Genomic DNA, 21,374 nt, shown 5'->3' on the forward strand with positions numbered 1-21,374 from the left:
GCCAAAAGAGATCCTCGTCTGTCTGGGCTGTGCTACCTGGATACAGCCCATGGAGTGAACCCAATCGTGGTGAAGCTGCCATACAGTCTGCAGGAGAAATGGGCAACGTCAGTCTCAAGGTACAAAAGAGTGCAAGACGTCACCTTTCCCCCATTTATTCACTTCTGCAAGTTCATCGATGAGCAGGCCCAGATGAGGAACGACCCCAGCCTCGACTTCCTAGAGTTCAACACTTCGGCAGCTGCAACATCATCATCATCAAGGTATGAAGGTGCCATACACAAACGCAGAGACATTAAGAACACTGTGAGTGTCAGGAAGACTGAGCTACCATCACCTGTAGCACCCACAGATAAACAGTACACCATCTCATCACGAGATAAGTCTTTCAATCAAGAATGTCCCATCCATAAAAAAATGCATTCACTGAACAAGTGCAGAGGGTTTAGATCCAAAACCCTACAGGAGCGCAAGAAAGTCCTCACAGAGCTTGAGATCTTTTTCAAATGCTGCGCATCACTTGAGCACATGGCCAAGGACTGTAAATCCATCGTCAAGTATGAGGAGTGTAATAGTGAAAAACACTTTTCAGCCATGCACCCAACCCAGCTAGCTAGAGACACACCGGCTGCAGTCACCACCACTCCCACTCCAAGTCATGGCGGGGAGTCCAAGAATCTGACTGACACCACCACAGCCGTCTCCTGCTCATGCTCAGAGGTATGTGGAGAGGGCCAAACGCAGAAATGTTGTGCCCGAATATGCCTCATCAAGGTTTATGCCGAGGGACATCCAGAAAAAGCAATGAAGGTGTATGCCATCATAGACGACCAAAGCAACTGGTCCCTGGCAGGAACCAAATTCTTTGAAGCCTTCGGAATTAATGGACCATCAGAACCCTACACCTTGAACCCCTGCTCGGGTCGCATAGAGACTAGCGGGAGAAGAGCCCAGGGATTCATTGCTTCTCCTATCAATGGGAAGACTGAAATACCTCTACCAATGCTCGTTGAATGTGACCAAATACCCAGCCACAGGAATGAAATTCCTACCCCAGGAGCTGCATTTCATCAACCCCACCTAAGACACCTCGCTAGTGTTATCCCACCTCTGGACAATAACGCAGAGATTTTACTCCTGCTCGGCAGAGACAATCTAAGGGTACACAAGGTGCGACAACAGTGTAATGGGCCTGACTATGCACCATACGCCCAGAGACTGGACTTGGGATGGGTAGTCGTAGGAAATGTGTGCGTTGATCGACCAGAAATTGATTCCTTCAAGACTTACGTGCATGGAGATGGGCGCACAACCTGCCTAAAGCCATGTCCTCATCACTATGGAGTGAAAGAGAAGTCTCCAGACACAATACAGCTACCTGACATCACTTCTTCTCTGCATATTGACAACTTGGGAAGATCAGTCTTTTTCACAACCAAGGACGACGATAAAGTAGCCTTGTCAGTAGAGGACAGAGAATTCATCGGAATAATGGACTGTGAATTTTCAAAAGACAAAACCAACCACTGGGTCTCTCCATTACCCTTCCGATCTAGCAGGGTAAAACTCCCAAACAACCGAGATCAAGCTCAGACTAGGTGTAACTCTTTTCAGTGTTCCATGAACAGCAAGCCTGAAATAAGAGAACACAGCGTCGCCTTTATGGACAAGGAAATCTGCAACAACCTAGCAGAACCTGTACCAACCGAACTGAATTCTACAGATCACGCAACTAGACCTATGTCTATAAGTTCTTTTGCTAACTCTTCTTGGCTTACAGGTCTAGAGTTCCTGCTGAGACAGTCAGAAGAAGGTGTCCAGGAAGCCTTCAGCATCCTAGATCCAGACAACGATCCAGATGTCCGAGCTGAAGTCAATACCCTGGCCACCAGTGCAGAAAAAACTTCCAACCTCGGTTGCCAACGTTTTGACTGTTTCTCCAGCTGGATGAGGCTCGTCAGGACTGTCGCTAGGTTAGTGCATATCGCCAGATGCTGTCGTACTGACCTTAAAAACAAAGACTGTCATCGCTGGCATGTCTGCCACAAACCCCTTTCTGCTGAGGACATCTCCCATAGCGAGTCCCTCATAATATGCCACCTCCAACAGAGTGAATTCGCCATAGAATGGAAGTGTTTACACAACAAACAGCAGATTCCATTAAGATGCCCGCTCGCCAATTTAACCCCAGTTATCAACAGTTTCGGCTTACTGAGAGATGGTGGTCATTTGAAAAAGGCTCATCTTGGAGTTGCAGAACAAAATCCTCTCATCATTCCCAACAAACACCATGTTACAGTCTTGCTCATCCGACACCACCATGAAAAGACTGAACACCAAGGCAGGCAAATTACAGCGGGCGCTTTACGGTCTGCAGGCCTCTGGATTATTGGGATGAAGAGACGTGTAGCACAAATACTACACGATTGTGTGCACTGTCGTAAAGCGAGAGGAAAACAACTGTACCAACAAATGGCTGACTTGCCTACAGACAAACTTTCTACAGAGCCACCTTTCACCTACATGGGCCTAGACGTTTTCGGACCCTGGATGGTGTCCACACGCAGAACTCGCAGCGGTCAAGCAAACAGCAAGCGGTGGGCCGTGTTATTCACCTGCATGAGTGTTCGAGCCATTCACATTGAGGTGTTAGAGTCCATGGATACCTCCAGCCTAATCAACGCCTTGAGAAGGTTCCTTGCCATCAGAGGACCAGTGAAACAGCTGTGGTCTGACTGTGGAAGCAACTTCATCGGTGCATGTAGAGAACTGAACATCAACACCAAGCCTATCCAAGATCAGCTGGCAGAGAAAGGTTGCACCTGGATCTTCAATTCCCCTCAAAGTTCTCACATGGTAGGCTCCTGGGAGAGGATGATCAGGATTTCACGCAACATCTTGAACTCCATGCTAATGGACGTCAATTCCTCAAGACTCACACATGAGACTCTAGTCACTCTTTTAGCTGAAGTCTCAGCCATTATCAATTCAAGATGCCCTTGTGCCGGTGACTATGGATCCAGAAACACCAAACATATTGACTCCTACTATTCTTATTACCCAAAAAACTGACAACGCGGTAATGCCCAGCAGAGAGTTCACCCACGTGAACACTTATCAAAAACACTGGAAACGGGTTCAATACTTGGCTGACTACTTCTGGAACCGATGGAGGAAGGAATACCTCACCATTCTTCAAGGAAGAAAGAAGTGGCGACATCCCAAGCCGAACCTCAAAGAAGGAGACCTAATCCTCATGAAAAGAGAAAAAATCCAGCTCACCAACAGTCCTGCTGGTAGTATCCAATTCCTGCGCACGGAATGTGGCTAGGCAGCCGTATAATTGTAGAAAAAAGCAGCAGATTTCCAGCAAAGTGGACTTTTAATTAAGCTTCTCCTGGCGCTGGAAATCTGCTGCTTTTTTCTATAATCCTCATGAAAGACCAGACCACAGAAAGCACTGACTGATTACTGGATACTGCCTAGTCAGGACGGCAATGTGCGGAAGGTGAAGCTAAAGGTTATCAGGAAAGGTGAGACGAAGACCTTTGCAAGGCCAATCCACGAACTTGTTCTGCTTTTGCCCATAGAGAGTGTCCCTACAGGATGAACGCTACCGGACCTCAACTTTGAGCCATCCGTCTTGTTTTGGACTCAATTGAGCTTGTTTTTGCATTTAATGTGCCTTTCCTTTCAGGTTGTATTATGGACTCAATAGTGAAATCCCCAAAGTGAATTTCAGACTGGGAGTGTGCTGTTTCTATTTGTTTTAGTTAAAACTGTTATTTAATGTTTTTCATGCTTGTCTCTGCTGCCATCTACTGGTCAGACTTTTCGGCTCCTCTGTTTCTTTTGTCCAGCCCATGGGAGGGTCTGCTGATGCTCTTACCTCACTTCCTGGCATATTCAGTTCAGCCAGAGTTTCTGTGAGATTCACATACCTTATTGGAGCTGCTAGAAGCAAAGTCTTCTGACCTTAGTGGCTTCAGAATCAAGCATCACAAGAGAAGCACAATGCCAGGTACTTGGACCACACTCTGCATGTCCTAACCTTTGAAGAAAATAAACCACCATTGTTTCATCTCAGCATGTGCATGTTTAACTCTGGAGCACTCTGGTCCTGTCTGCCTCACCTATAGGAAAACGAAGGTAAGATTCTCACAACATCTCACAACTACGCGCCTTCAATCGCCTTTAAGTGGGGACAGATCAATGTTGTAGACCTAATGAAAAAGAGAAGAATTAACTGGCTAGAAAGGCAAAATGAGCAATTGTAAGTGCACAGTTATATAATATGACGACTACAATATATTAAGAGGATGACAATTTTGATGGGAGTGCTTCGTTAAACTGCAGCACAGGAATAAGCAATGGAGATATTCATTATTGCTCAGTTGAGTACACTACAATTTGGTTATTGTAGAAAATAGCCTACAATCCAAGAAAAGAGCATTTTTATAGGGAATACTGAGTGAGCTCTACATTTGCAGGTTCACGTGCATGTCCATGTCTCAGAAAGCACATCTTGAAAATAAAAGAAGCAATGCAAAAATCAGCCATCAACAGTTTGTGACTTCAGCTTCTATAGGTGCAGAGGAACTTAGGAACAATGATTTAGTATGCAAAAAGCATTTAATCAAAGTTTTATATCTAGCACTGGTGTTGTGATACGTTTTATATCAGTTTAGCTACTTTTCTCATTTTTTTGCATAAATGAATGGTTTAACTTATACAAATCTTTTGTAGATAATTAAGATGTTATACAAAGTTCCTTGCTGAAAATAACTCACTGAGACTCGTCTATTGGGATGGGATCACCCGGCATAGGAATCCTGTGAAATTACTCTGTGTAATTTTTTTCCGTGCATACCGAGTGTGATTACACAGACTGTGAGCTCCTGTTGTATGTGCTAAGTGTTTACTGTAATATAGTTTTCAGTGCTGTTCTCTCACCCATTGTGCAGCTAATGCAAGCTTTGGTAATTCAATATCATACGCCTCTGAAATCCATTTTGAGCACTAAAATTTTTTTACATTTAAGGGTCCACAATTAGTTTTATAGTTCAAGCAAAGTGGATAGATTTATCTCCTATCTCCTATCTATTGTGCTTATATTTAACGCTGCGTAAACTGACCTGCAGACTGTTTTTTCCAATGCGCAACATGTCAGTTTCTCCTGTGAGTATGCTGAGTTTTCTTTGAGGAATTTCTCCATAGACTTGCATTAGATGCAAAAAAATTGCAGTTTAAAAATCCACATGCGTTTTTAGTGTAATTCCGCTGCAGAAACGCATAAAAAACCCATGTAAGCCGCACCCAAGGATAATAATACCAGGAAGTTTAAAAAATAACCAGAGCATCTTTAATTTATAGAATGACACACAAGAGATAAAAATGCAGTGTAAAAAATGCAATAAAAAATGCAAGAAAACTAATGTGATGGAATTCTGCAGCGTCAAGAACTCAACAAACACTAATCATGGAAATGTAGCCTAACAACTAGATCAGGGGCGGACTTATCATTGATGCAAACTATCTAGATGGACAGGGGCTCATTATGTAAGGGGGACCCACTCCCATTTCTAAAGCCGCAGGCAGTTTCTGTTGCAGATCCATAAAGGGGTACATAATTGGACTGGAGAGGAGCTATGTATTATTCTTGGAAAGGGCACTCTTCCATCTTTGTCTGTCCATGAACTAGATTCAATTCGATTTATATGTTGTTTCATGGCTTATATTAATATTTTAATTAAATACCGCCTGTAATTCAGTAACTTTATTTAATTTTGTATTCTATGGTCTAAATATCCTTGTAATAAGGAATGTTAAAAAAAAATAATACAGTCCCAGGAATCTTTAGGAGTTTGAAGAATACACAGTTTTCCAAATTTATTGTAGTTTTATTATCAGGCTCAACATAGGATGCGAAAGTGGCTTAGGGCAGCACGGTGGCTCAGTGGTGGGGTCCTGGGTTCAAATCTTACTAAGGACAACATCTGCAGGAGAATATATGGTCTCCTCATGGTTGCATGGGATTCCTCCTACACTTCAAAGACATACTATAGGGAATTTAGATTGTGATCCCCAAATGGGAACAGTGATGATAATGTCTGAAAAGCGCTGTGGAATTAATATAATATGTAAAGCTGAATGTGTGTGTGGTTGTGTGTGTGTGGTATCCGCACCGTCGCAGCTACAGCCACAAAATTTTGCACACTCACACTTCTGGACCCCGAGAGCGTCATAGGCTATGTTTTGAGGGGACATTTTAACCCCGCTCTGTACACTTATTCGCCAAAAAACCTGCCTCCATTAAAGCGAAAGGAGCTGAGAGCCACAGTGCAGCCAGAACTTCAGAAGAATGCGCAGCCACGCCCTTATATGGAATTTTGGCGTGTCACAATGCAGCCAGGGAAAGAGACAGACATAGACAGGGAAAGAGGCAGACACAGACAGGGAAAGAAACAGACATAGACAGGGTAAGAGACAGACAGAAAGAGACAGACACAGACAAAGAGACAGACTGACAGGGAAAGAGACAGGCAGGGAAAGAGAGGGAAAGAGAGAGAAAGGTTAAGAGACAGACACAGACAAAGAGACAGAGACAGACACAGGGAAACAGACAGACAGGGAAAGAGACAGGATAAGAGACAGACAAAGAGACAGACACGGGGAAAGAGACAGAGGGAAAAAGGGAAAGAGACAGACAGGGAAAGAGAGGGAAAGAGACAGACAGGGAAAGTGACAGATAGATAGACAGGGAAAGAGATAGATAGACAGACAGGGAAAGAGATTGAGACAGATGGAGAAAGAGACAGACAGTCAGAGACAGACAGGGAAAGAGAGACAGAGATATATACAGAGGGGGAGACAGACATTATAATTACATTTCTATCTATTTGTTTTGTGGTTTTTGCAGAATACATTTTTGTTAATACATTCTATTTTGTTAACAGCAGTTATTAACCCGGGCGAAACCTGGTAGTACAGCTAGTAGCGCTATATAAGTGAATAGATAAATCAGACATTTGTGTTAAAGACAAAGTTCAAAAATTAGGATTTTTGTTTAGACAGACCTACCGTATTTTCCGTTTTATAAGACGCACTTTTGTTCCCCCAAATTTTGGGGGAAAGTAGGGGGTGCGTCTTATAAGCCGAATATACGGGGGGGGTATATATATATATATATATATATATATATATATATATATATATATATATATATATATATATATATATATGTACACTGCAGCATCCAGGGGAGGTGGGGGCAGCAGCTCTGGAGCGCAGGTGAACGCTGCAGTCTTTGATCTCCTGCTCCCGCTCATATAATATGCACAGCCGCTGTCCATCTCCGGTGGTGCTGAAATCGCACGCAGTGATGGGCTGGGGGAGCGGTGCATATTATATGAGCCTGCGCCCCCCTGTGATGGCACATGCCCCCCCTGTGTTAGATTTGGCCCCCAGGCTGCTGCTCATTCTAAAATAAAAAAGCTTTACTTACCCCCTTCAGCGTTTCTCCCCGTGTCCCTGCTTCCACTGTGATCAGGCACGGAGAGATCTCAGTCTGCTGTGCCGATCACATGACCGCACTGAGAACCAGGAAGTAAGGAACAGAAGCACGGAGGGAGACAGGAGGGAGATAAACGCTGGAGGAGGTAAGGAAAGAGGGTTTTATTTTACTATGGGCAGCAGCCTGGGGGCGATATCTAACACAGGGGGACTTGTGCGATCTATAGGGGCCATGGGCAGCACTATGGGGGCGATATCTAACACAGGGGGACTTGTGCGATCTATATAGGGGCCATGGGCAGCACTATGGGGGCGATATCTAACACAGGGGGACTTGTGCGATCTATAGGGGCCATGGGCAGCACTATGGGGGCGATATCTAACACAGGGGGACTTGTGCGATCTATATAGGGGCCATGGGCAGCACTATGGGGGCGATATCTAACACAGGGGGACTTGTGCGATCTATAGGGGCCATGGGCAGCACTATGGGGGCGATATCTAACACAGGGGGACTTGTGCGATCTATATAGGGGCCATGGGCAGCACTATGGGGGCGATATCTAACACAGGGGGACTTGTGCGATCTATAGGGGCCATGGGCAGCACTATGGGGGCGATATCTAACACAGGGGGACTTGTGCGATCTATATAGGGGCCATGGGCAGCACTATGGGGGCGATATCTAACACAGGGGGACTTATGCGATCTATATAGTGGCCATTGGCAGCACCATGGGGGCGTTATCTAACACAGGGGAATGTGTGCAATCCATAGGGGACCATAGGCAGCACAGGGGAATATATGCAATCCATAGGGGGCCATAGGCAGCACAGGGGAACGTGTGCCATCACAAGGGGGCTATATTCAATATAAGGGGGCCATATCCAGATTAAGGGGGCTAATTTTAGGATGGGGGGCTATAAGGGACATATACCCTATATGATTTGTTAGAGGGACACTGGCATTATAAGATGGACCCCATTTAACATTAAAGAAAAAAATCTCTTTTCCTTCACCAAATTTGGGGGTGCGTCTTATAAAGCGAAAAATACGGTAAGTTTGACAGCATTAGTGTCATTTTTAGTATATTCTGAATTAAAGGAATTGTCTGGAAACAACCTGACTTTTTCCTGGGGATTAGATATGTAAAAAACAACAAACCCTGTCATATTCATCTACTACCCTGTTTCCCCTAAAATAGGACATCCCCTAAAAATAAGACCTAGTAGAGGTTTTGCTGAATTGCTAAATATAAGGCCTCCCCTGAAAGTAAGACCTAGCAAAGTTTTTGTTTGTAAGCATGGCCGCCGAACAGAACACCAGGGCATGTTGTACATGGAAATAATGGCAGTAACAATAAATTCTTGATATGATTCACAGTTTGTCTGTTTATGCTGGTTTGTGATGAAAACTACAGTATATAAAAAATGTTCATTTTTTTTTTTTCCAACAATAAATAAGAATTCTTCTTCATGTAAAAATAAGACATCCCCTGAAAATAAGACCTAATGCATCCTTAGGAACAAAAATTAATATAAGACAGTGTCTTATTTTCGGGGAAACATGGTAGCACACACTTGATTCCAGTGCAGTCCTCTCCATGGTCTGCACAGAGACAGAAAACTGTGATGTTACCATTCCTTCAGCCACCAGAGTAACATGTCATGATAACAGCAGAACAAAGTGAAGGTTCTGGAGTGGCCATCTCAGTCTCCTGATCTCAATATCATTGAACCACTCTGGGGAGAAGTCAAGCGCATAGATGTACAGTCTGGGTAATTTCCTTCATATATCTAAGGGAGGGAGGAGGAAATACATGTACATTGGCAAGAGTATTCAGAGAATAGTGGAGAAATATCCATTGAGCTATGAACTTGATGCTCCACATGTGGCTCGGAAAAAACATCAAAGTGGGTTACAAGAATAAAAAGGAAAGAAGGGAACGAAGAGACCAATAAAAAACTTGAAAATATTTGTGTATGGGTGGCTGACCGGATTAATAGGTAACTCAGAAGTGACTAATAGTTTCAAAATGGAGCATAAGTGACTTCTGCAACAAGTGAATATGTGGAGTTCATAAGGTTGAAGAAAATCCAAAATGTCACAGTGATGGATGAATGAACCCAAAGTGCCAAAATGTATTTTGCACATAAAGAAATAATTAATATATTTAATTGAACGAATAACTATAATTATAACATAGAATTTGTTTCTTTGTTTTTCTTTCAGGAATATAAATATGATCGTTTTGTTGTGGATGGAAAGGAAAAAACAGCCTTTTTCAAAAAGGGCAAGAAACTCAAAACTTTCCTGATGCCATTTGGTTCTGGAGCCACTAAATGCCCCGGCCGTTTCTTCGCAGTGAATGAAATAAAGCAGTTTCTCGCTGTCCTTGTCCTGTATCTGGATATGGAGCTGTTGGACTACAAACGAGTTGGCCAGGATAACAGTCGCTCAGGACTTGGAATTCTTCTGCCTGATTCTGATGTTGACTTTAGTTATAAGCCGCGGAAATTTGCTGATTGATTGTCTATTTCTCCATTGTACATTTTATACCAATTTATGATTATCAGGTTAATTCCATTTCAGCATTAGATTTTAAAATGTATATTAGGACACTGGGAATCTGGGAGCAAAGTGGAACTCCACGTAGCTATGGGGTTTTCATTGTAATTGATCAAATTAGCAAAATTATTCATTGTCTTTTTAATATAAAGCATGATAGATCCATCATTACTTAAGATACGAATTTACAGAAATTGTAAAACTGATTCATGGTTAAAATGGCATTGATAGACGTTTGAAAAGAGAACATTTTAAAGGATAAGAACACTTTTGGGGACACATATTTAACCTAAATGTATTTATTTTAGGCTAAAACTTATTTTAGCAATTGGGTTTCTTAAAAAATATAAAAAATGTCATACAGGCTCTTTGTTTCCCTAGAGCTTTTATACTACTGAAAGAGTTAACTGAGAATCTATTATAGTCAGCTTCTTCTTACTGAAGAGTGTGTAATTAGTGAGGGGCGAACTTGCAGATATCCTAGATCGGCAGGACTAACCGGACTTGAAAAAAAAATTGTCTCCATCCTGGAATTGATCCCGGATATCTGGCCTGATGCCAGTCCCCATATAAGTCTATGGGGACCAGAGTCCAGCACTTAAAAATGGTGATAGATGGGATAGAGGATTAGAGCAAACGCATTATACTTACCGTGTCTCTGGCGTAGCTGTAACTGCTTTCGGGCCACTCATTCTCCTTCTGGGGATGTTCATGTACCTTCATACATATTCACTCCTTCCCCTGCCCACTGGTAATCCTGGCGTCTGTGATTGGTTGTAGTCAGATGTAGTGCATATGCATGACGGTAAATGAGTGGCCCCAGGAGAAGAGTGACCTGGAAGCAGTTACAGCCACTTGCTTTAATTTTATTTTTCCTTTTTTTTTTTTTTTTTATTTACCGAGTTGCCAGACCTGGATTGTTACCCGGAGTTCCCTGAGAACTCTGGGCCCGAGTCTGGTACCCGGATACTTGTGAAACCGCGCGGATCCAGACTTTCAGGCTATGTGCCCACGGGAGTTTGTACCTGCGGATATATCCGCAGGTACATCCGTAGGTTTCCCGCAGCTGCTCGCCGGAATCCAAATAGCTGCTGTAGGACAGCGAAATAGCTGCGGCAACCTGCGGGCATTCATGCGGCTTACCTGCGAAAGTCCCAGCCTCTATCTCCATAGTGGAGGGCCGGGATTTCCGCAGGTAATTTCGCAGAAATAATTGACATGCAATTACGTGCGGCTGCGGGACATCCGCAGCATGTTCCACAGCCGCACGTATCCGCAGCATGGACACACCACTCCCCATGTCCCATAGGATAACATGGGGAGTGTCTGTACATGCTGAAACCTGCGGATTTATCTGGAAAATGCAAAAAATCTGCGGATTTTCCGCAGATAAATCCGCAGGTTTAATCTCTCGTGGGCACATAGCCTTAAGGGTACTTTACACACTGTGATATCGTTACCGATATCGCTAGCGTGCGTACCCGCCCCCGTCGGTTGTGCGAGATGGGCAAATTGCTGCCCGTGGCGCACAACATCATTAGTCCCCGTCACATGGACTTCCCTGCCCTGCAATGTCGCTCTGGCTGGCGAACTGCCTCCTTTCTAAGAGGGCGGTTTGTGCGGCGTCACAGCGACGTCACACGGCAGCCATCCAATAGAAGCAGAGGAGCGGAGATGAGTGGGACGTAACATCCCGCCCACCTCCTTCCTTCCGCATTGACGGTGGATGCAGGTAAGGAGATGTTCGTCGCTCCTGCGGTGTTACACAGCGATGTGTGGTGCCGCAGGAATCACGAACAACATCATACCTGCAGCAGTAACGACATTAAGGAAAGGAGCGACGTGTCAACGATCATCGATTTTGAATGATTTTGCGATCGTTGATTGTTGCTCCTAGATGTCACACGCTGCAATGTCGCTAACAGCATCGGATGTGCGTCACTAACGACTTGACCCCGACGATATAGCGTTTGTGATGTCACAGCTTGTAAAGCACCCTTTACAGTCTGCGTCTGCCAATCCCTATTTGTAATGTAATTCTTTTATCTGTCTTTTCCTGAGCACCTCAACTTTGATGTGATATGTGGTCATAAATCTGCACAGAGGAGCTTAGAAAAAGACAAAAAGCGATCTAACTAACAGCATTGTATTCTTCAGAAACACAGAGATTTTAGAAGGCAAATAGTGCAAATTTTTAATGCAACCCAATATATTTTTTTTTTTACAACAACACATGCATTTAAGTAACCAAAAATACCCCCAAAAAGTTTCCATATCCTCTAATTTCTACTAATAAATATATGTATACAATAACTCCACCCAAAGTGAAGCCTATATTTTATCCCAGGAAATAACCATTTCTTATCTTCCAAAGTAGTCTAATTATTAGTCTTAGTGCTCACTCACATGAGCGTATAATTCAGACGTGTGCTAGCTGATGTTTTTTTGGCTAGCCCTCAGACCAATGTTATACTAGGAGGCAATATCGACCAGTACTTTTTGCAAAGTGCTGTCCAATTTCCTCACATAATGGAGAAATTTTGTTCTCCCTCTTCTCCTCATCTGTGCTCTGATTCTCTCATGTGGGAGAATCGGATCCCACTAAGCTGACACTGATCAAAGTTTGATCCAAGTGTCATTAGCACAATCGGGCTGATTCTCTCGTGGGACGCCAGCCTTCGTCAAATACTGACTGAGCTGGATGTCAGAGTGAACCCGATTGTATGACACTATCTTTGTAAATACTGTTACTTTTTACAAAAGCAGAGACAGATCACAAATCAGCTTAAAATTTAAAACTGTAAAGTGAGTGTAGAGTGAATGCGATTTTTTTTGTTTTTTTAGTACACTAGGTCCAATTTTTTTTTTCTAGGCAGCATGCATGACGCGTCCTACATCATACACACTCACCAGCACTGAGGTCCTGCGCAGGCGCACTTTGATCTGCCCTGCACAGGGCAGATCAAAGTATTGTAGTGCACCTGCGCACGACCTCAATACCGGCTTGTCTGCATGACGTAGGACACGTCATGCACACCGGCTTCAGAAGAAGGAAGACTAAGATGGTCAAAAGAGGAGGCGCCGTTCCCGGAGAACGGCACCACCCAATTGACCAGTCTGCACCAGAGCGACCTCTTAGGTGATTATTATAAAGTGGTTTTTTATGTTATACACAGCAGCCTGGGCTCTTATATACAGCATGTTAGAATGCAGTATATAAGAACTCACTGGTGGTGGCCGCAGCTCATATGCCCCAAATCTGGTGTCAGGTTCCCTTTAAGAGGTGAACATTTGCATTAATGAAAAACTATATTGTATAATATTTTTCAATCAAAAATTTGTGTAATCAAAGATAAGAAGATTTCTAATATATCTTATTACAGAAATGTATCCCTTCTCAACTTACCAGATCCTTCTCCTGCCGCCTAAGCCCCTCTTACTTCTCCCACTCCCTGTCTCCTTTACTGATCATTCAAGCCTAAGTCACAGCTAATATCCACCTTCAGTTTGCAGTTTACTAATAGATCAAGTTATTATTCCATAGAAGTTAATTCAGGGGGGAGCAACTACAGAGATAGATAAAAGAACACAATAGACACTGCTGCACCCTCTAGTCAGTGTCCTATTGTCCCATCCCAGGGCTGTATTCACAGCAATACTGCACAGTACTACTCTTTACTGCACTATAAGGCTATGTTTACATGTCGCATTTTTGCTGCATTTTTTGCCGTGTTTTTTTCATGAGTTTTATGCAAATTGAAAGCTCCTTTTTCCAGTACCAGCAAAAGCTGAGATTTCAGAAATTTCATGCAGACAATTGTTTTTTTTTCCTTTTTGAAATGTAAAACTGTTGTATTTTTTAAATAAAGAGCATGTCGAGTTTTTCAGCATCTCTTCAACGCTTTTGCAGCATTTTTACACTATTGAAGCAAAGATAAAGTGTAAAAATGCTATTAAAACGTAACTGCTGCATTTTTGCTGTTTATACAGAGAATAAAACTAACTTTTTTAAACATGCAGTCTAGGCAAATGAAAATCCAAAAATGCAGCAAAAAAAAAAAAAGCAAAAACGCAGCAAAACCTACTTTTTGAGATCAGATTTTTTACTGCCTAGAGAGCAGGTTTTGGCACAGAAAAAACGCAATGTGTGAACATATCCTAAGGCTCCCTCCACAAACTTCCAGTCTACATACATTGTCTTTTTTTCCCCACCTTCAAAAAATGGAGAGGTCTGTAATATTTATGGTCGGTATACTTCAACTGTGACAGACAAAATAAAAGAAAAATTCTGAAAATCACATTGTATGATTTTTAAAAAAAAATAATTTTCATTTTATTGCATGAAATAGGTATTTAATCATCTACCAACCAGCAAGAATTCTGGCTCAAACAGACTTGTTATTTTTTCTTTAAGAAGCTCCTACTCTGCACTCATTACTTGTATTAATAACACGTGTTTGAACTCGTTATCTGTACAAAATACACCTGTCCACACATTCGATCAATAACACTTCAGCCTCTCCCTCATGGCCAAGACCAAGGAGCTGTCTAAGGACACCGGGGACAAAATTGTAGACCTGCACAAGGCTGGGATGGGCTACAGGACAATAGGCAAGCAGCTTGGTTAAAAGGCAACAACTGTTGGCACAATTATGAGAAAATTGGAACAACACAACATTAAACTTACTCGGTCTGGGGCTCCATGGAAGATCTTGCCTCATGGGGTAAGGATGATTTTGAGAAATGTCAAGAATCAGCCCAGAACTATAAAAGAGGAACTTTTCAATGACCTGAATAGAGCTGGGACCACAGTCTGAAAGATTACAGTTATTAACACACTACGCTATCATGGATTAAATCCTGCTGCGCATGCAAGGTCCCCCTGCTCACACCATCACATGTCCAGGCACGTTTGAAGTTTGCCAATGACTATCTGGATGATTCAGAGTAGACATGTGGTCAGATGATACCAAAATAGAACTTTTTGGTATCACCTATACTCGCTGTGTTTGGAGGATGAAGAAGGATGAGTACAGCTTCAAGAACACCATCTTAACCGTGCATCATGGTGGTCGAAACATCATTCTTTATGGGTGCTTTTCTTGACAGGATGACTGCACCGCATTGAAGGGAGGATAGATGGTGTCGTGTATTGCGAGATTTTTGCCAACAAACTCCTTCCCACAGTAAGAGTATTGAAGATGGGTCATGGCTGAGTCTTCCAGCATGACAATGACCAAAAACAGACAGCCAAGGCAACTAAGAGGTGGCTCTGTAAGAAGCATTTCAAGGTCCTGGAGTGGCCTAGCCAGTCTCCAGACCTAAACACAATAGAAAATCTTTTGAGGGAGCTGAAACTAAATGTTACCCAGTGACAGCCCTAAAACCTGAAAGATCTGGAGAAGATCTATATGGAGGGGTGGGCCAAAATCCCTGCTGTAGTGTGTGCAAACTTGGTCACAAACTACAGGAAACGTCTGACATCTGTAATTGCAAACAAAGGCTTCTGTACAAAATATTAAGTTTTGTTTTCCTATTGCATCAAATACTTATTTCATGCAATAAAATGCAAATTAATTAAAAGTCATACAATGTGATTTTCTGGATTTTTTGGGGGATTCTGTCTGTCACAGTTGAAGTGCACCTATGATAAAAATTACAGACCTCTCCATTCTTTATAGGTAGGAAAACTTGCAAAATTGGAAGTGTATCAAATACTTATTTTCCTCACCGTAGGTAAAATTTATTTTTGTACACTCATTCAGTAGACAGAGATTGTCTCTACTTCAGGGATATATATTGGGGGTTTATGTATTTTTATTGTATGGAATAGCATTGATTACTGCACGATAACTCACAGTGGCATCCAGTAAAAAAAACTTTTATGCCATGTGGTATTATTTTTTTCTAGCGCAGCTCTATGAATGATTAATGCTAGTCCTCAATCCATAAAGTAAAATATTTACATGATGAGATTTTCTAGTGAATGGATTTAATGTAAGAAAGATACAGTGTAAAAAGAGCCCAATGTCCTCCCTGCTGCTGCTGCTGCTGCTTTGGTACGTGTGCTATAGAGAATTAGTGGAAAAGGTTATCCTCTTCTCTACTGTATGTGTGCTGAATAGTAAATACATTATCATAGAATCATAGAATATTAGAGTTATAATGGACCTCCTGGGTCATCTAGTCCAACCCCCTGCTCAAAGCAGGATTCACTAAATCATCCCAGACACATGTCCATCAACCTCTTTTAAAGACTTCCATTGAAGGAGAACTCACAACCTCTCGTGGCAGCCTGTTCCATTCGTTGATCACCCTCACTATCAAAACGTTTTTTTCTAATATCTAATCTGTCTCCTCCCCATCAGTTTCATCCCATTGCTTCTAGTCTTTCCTTATGAAAATAAGAATAAAACTGATCCCTCTACAGTGTGACAGCTTTTAAGATATTTGTTGACAGCTATTAGGTCTCCTCTCAGTCTTCTCTTTTGCAAGCTAAACAATCCTAAATCCTGTAACCGTTCCTCATAGGACATGGTTTGCAGACCAGTCACCATTCTGGTCACTCTTGTCTGAACTTGCTCCAGTTTGTTGATGTCTTTTTTTAAAATGTGGTGCCCAGAACTGGACACAATATTCCAGATGAGGTCTGACCAAAGAGCAGTAAAGGGGGATAATGACTTCACGTGATCTAGACTGTATGCTTCTGTTAATACATCCTAGAATGGTGTTTGCCTTTTTTCTGCTGCATCACACTGTTGACTCATGTTCAGTCTGTGACCTATTAAGTATACCTAAGTCTTTTTCACACATGTTTTTGGATAGCTGTATTCCTCCAATGCTGTATATGCTCTTTTCATTATTCTTGCCAAGATGTATGACTTTGCATTTCTCCCTGTTAAAAACCATTCTATTAGTTGCTGCCAAATGTTCCAGGTTGTTTAGATCTTGTTGAATGCTCTCTCTTTTCTGGTATTAGCTATTCCTCCTAGCTTTTTTGTCATCAGCAAATTTAATCTAAATCATTGATAAAGATGTTGAACAACACGGGGCCTAGGACAGAGCCCTATGGTACCCCACTTGATACAGTCTTCCAACTAGATGTGCAGCCATTTATGACCACTCTTTGACTCCGATCACTAAGCCAGTTACGAATCCATCTAACAGTTGCCTTGCCCATTCTACACGTCGTCATTTTGTCAATAAGGATTGTATGAGATACTTTGTCAAATGCTTTGCTGAAGTCAAGATATACTATATCTACTACATTTCCCTGATCCACTCAGTCAGTGATTCTGCCATAGAAGGAAATTAAGTTAGCCTGACATGACTTATTAGTTACAAACCCATACTGGCTCTGGTTAATCACTTCATTCTCATCCGGATACTTGCATAAATGTTGTTTAATAATTTTTTCGAAGATCTTTCCTGGTATGGAAGTCAGGCTCACAGGCCTGTAGCTCCCTGGGTACACTTTCTTCCCCTTTTTGAACATAGGGACAACATTTGCTCTTCTCCAGTCTTCTGAAACCTCTCCTTTTCTCCAAGAATTTTCAAAAATTATGAAATTATGGCTGTTAATCTTTGCCGACTCTGAAGATAAGTTCAGGGACAACTTACAACTGGAGATAGATCTTATAGAGGAGGAAAGCTGATAAAAAATGCAGGATATAAGTCATGAACCCACACATAGCACCTTATATTACATTTTAGGTACACTTTCACGCATTATAACTTGGAAATGAAAGATAAATGAAATTGATGTAAAATTGAATTTTTCATTTTGGGTGGAGTAACACTTTAACAAATCACCATTAAAAAACCCTTCAATTTTGGTATTTACTGACAGCAAAAGTGCTCAGAACGTCACATTGGGCAATAATTGGCTGGATATATGGAAAGCATGTCATACCATCTTGGCCAGTGATGGAGACAATTTTTGTCTCAGGATTATTGCAGATTATTTTTTTTACAGTTTTTACAGGGTTTTTAGTATCTTAAATTGGGCTTCTATGTCCTATAGCTGCTTACAGGAAGAGGAAGACTCAGGTTTTATATACCAAGAGCATTGGTGTCATGCACTAAGCACACTGGTACCAGTTATCAAAGCTGGTGCTAAGGAAAAATTGGAGGTCACCAGGTGCCGCTCTTATCTCACAGAGGCTTTTTGACTATGAAAACCCATTGATTGCTATGGGCAACATTACCTATTTTTCCTTGCACTCATTTTGATACACATCACCCATTATGATTGCAAACTATGAAACACAGACCTCAAGTTTTAGTTGATTCTCTTTCTTTTCTTAATATGTACTTTAAGAAAGCTACTGAAAATGTAACAAATAAAACAAATATTACTTTGGAAAAAATATTTAATTTATGTAAAAAAAAACCTAGTTCAGTGATTATACTGATTAGGTATAAAAAAAAGACCAAAAAATATAAATCTAGGATAAAATCACGATAGGTTGATTCACGTAAGAATTATGCTTTTACGCTGTATGATTACTTAGTGCAGTCTGTTAAGGGTCATTGACAGCATTTCCCCTAAAAGCAAAATAAAAAAACTAAATAAAATGCAAATAAAATATTAAATAATACTTAGTAACTTTTAGAGCTGAGTTGTCATTTTCTGTTTGGTTGTTGCATTTTTTTGTTGAGCTTTTTATTAGACAAAGGAAACCCTATCACCCACAGGGACTGTCTATGAAGGGTTTTTTTTGAGGGAAATGGATTTAAGAATCCAAATAATTAAGTACTTTGTGTAAAGATTTCCCTCACATTTAACTTTTTGCATCTCACTAATGGATTAATAACACTAAAGATGACCACCACAAAGGGGTTTTCTGTTTTATGTATAAAGCCTAATCATTGTATAATGAACATTATGTAATACTCTAATATACTCTTTAAAGGGAATCTGTCACCGGTTTTTGCTCCCTCATCTGAGAGCAGCATAACGTAAGGGCAGAGAACCTGATTCCAGAGATGTGTCACTTACTGAAATATTTGTTGTCATTTTGATAAAATCCCTGTTTTCTCAGCTGCAGATCTAGCAGGTCTCTGAATGCTCATCTCTGTATAATCCACAAACTGTTTGACAGCTACAGCACCTGCCCGTGTACAGTGTTTACCACAGAAAGGTGCTAATCATTGTTGGGGGACGGGGATATACAGAGCTCATGAATTTGCTGAACTATTTAGCACCAGGTTTACTAGTTCTGTAAAGATAATCTCCTGCTGATGAAACAGTACTTATATCAAGTCTATAGCAAACATTCCAGTAAGTGACACATTGCTAGAATCAGGGTCTCTGTCTCTATATTATGCGCCTTTCAGATTAAGTGGCAAACACTTGGTAACAGATTCTCCACTAGTTAGACAACCCCTTCTCATTCCCCATGTTCGCCCTAGTAAAAATAAAAAGCCTATACTCACCACCGGTGCTGGCGTAGTTCTAGCATTGTTATAGCTAGCGTTCCTGGGGCCCATGTGACATTATGTATGACACACGAGCCCCACGACTAATCACCACTGGCTTCTGTCTCCCCACCATCGTATGGTTAAGTTATTAACAGGAAGTGAGTACTGTAGCTGGCCACTCACTTCCTGTTGATTGCTCCTGTGACTGAAAGCAGGGAGAGAGAAGCCGGTGCTGATTGGTATCAGGGCTCGTGCATCATAATGTCACACAAGCCCTGGGAATTTCGAGTTCAGACATCGCTGGAACTCTGCCAGCAGTGGAGGGGATATAACCTTTTTATTTTTATGGTGGCGCACGCACATGGAGAATGAGGCAAAATTGTCAAAATAATGGACAACATCCTTAATTTTTGTAACCCTTTTAGTCTTTGATGGCAGTGAATGGAAAGAAACATTGTTTACAGTCAGACATACAACCCTGCCTTGATCATCTCGTCATTCAGACAAGCATCTGTGTATGCTACAGACAGCACATGAACCCAGTATAGCGTGATAGTGCACATGGCAGATTTTCCACATAAGTGGTCCGAGTGGAAAAAGTGCAGCATGCACAAAGCTGGTCCAATTTATGGACCACACTAGTGCATCTATATAGTAGGTAGCTCCTGTGCTCATCCACAATGCAGACAAACCTATAGAGGCCAGGTACTAATGAGGTCTGTGTTAAAATCAGATATAATGTGGATATATGGATGAAATACAGATAACCATATGGATGAAAATCATGGTTTTTTTTTAAATGCTTGTCTGAACTTGGCCTAAACAAAGCATCAGTTGGTCATAAAATATAACGTCCAACATTTCTTGTTTTTTGTCCACAAACCTGCCCACAAAAGTTGAAGCTCATTCCCATTTTCATGAGTAGAGTTGATTTTTTTTGCCATTTCCTGGGTATTCATATGATGAGTGGGGATTTAAATGATGTATGATACATGTAATATATGTTTGTTTTTAGTCAGGATTTATGTAACATATTCATATAAAATATTTTTATAAGTGTTCTGATAATAATAAATGTTAATGAACAAAAATGTGAAATATGTAATAAATAGGAAATTCTTCAACATGATGAATTTACAGATGTTCCGAATTTGAATAATCGATGTGATTTGGGAAAATGTGCCGTTTATATAAAATTGGTTCTGGATTACTTTTTGAACTGACTTTGAATCTGTATTCACGGCTTCTAGAATGCCTTTTTCTTCCATTGGTCTCTCCTTGTTTCTTCACACAGTGCTTCTTCGGGGATCCTTTGTGCCAATCAGAAGTTATCTCCATCAAATGCAATACCTTGATTCATTGTGCGCACTAGTGCGTTTTACCCGCGGATTTACCTGCGGATTTGCCGCGGAAATTTCTTGAGAAATGTCTGCAATCTTTGTGCAGACATTTCCCAGCAAATCCTATGTGAATAAAAAATAGCTGTGCGCACGCTGCGGATTTTTCTCAAGAAATTTCCTTGAGAAGAATTTCTTGAGAAAATTTCTTGAGAAAATGAGCATGTCAATTCTTTTCCGCAGGTACCCTGTGGGAAATTCGCAGCAAATTCGCGGCAAATTCGCAGCAAATCCGCATGCGGATTTGCCGCGGATTTGGTGCGGATTTTTTCCGGAGGTCCGGAAATCTTCCACTCCCAGAAGTTTCTCAAGAAATTTTCTTGAGAAACTTCACAGTTCTAGTGCGCACATAGCCTTTGGCTTAGCCTTAGGCTAACATTCCCGAGGCAGTACACATCGCTCCGTGTGACACCCCGGAAACGATGAACTATAGCTTACCTGCGGCCGCCGGAAATGTGGAAGGAAGGAGGTGGG

The 21,374-nt window shown here is 41.7% G+C and overlaps 1 protein-coding gene across 1 annotated transcript in view; it reads left to right on the forward strand.

Moving 5' to 3' along the window:
• Nucleotides 1-20,632, forward strand: part of CYP7B1 (cytochrome P450 family 7 subfamily B member 1) — a 332,699-nt gene extending 312,067 nt beyond the window's left edge. The window contains exon 6 of the mRNA XM_075353233.1: nt 9,745-20,632. Within this exon, the coding sequence (XP_075209348.1) occupies nt 9,745-10,041 (297 nt within the window). The 3' untranslated portion in view covers nt 10,042-20,632. The remainder of the gene's footprint in view (nt 1-9,744) is intronic.
• Nucleotides 20,633-21,374: the final 742 nt, after the last annotated feature.

This window comes from Anomaloglossus baeobatrachus, chromosome 6 (assembly GCF_048569485.1).
Source record: "Anomaloglossus baeobatrachus isolate aAnoBae1 chromosome 6, aAnoBae1.hap1, whole genome shotgun sequence".
NCBI classification, from domain to species: Eukaryota; Metazoa; Chordata; class Amphibia; order Anura; family Aromobatidae; genus Anomaloglossus; species Anomaloglossus baeobatrachus.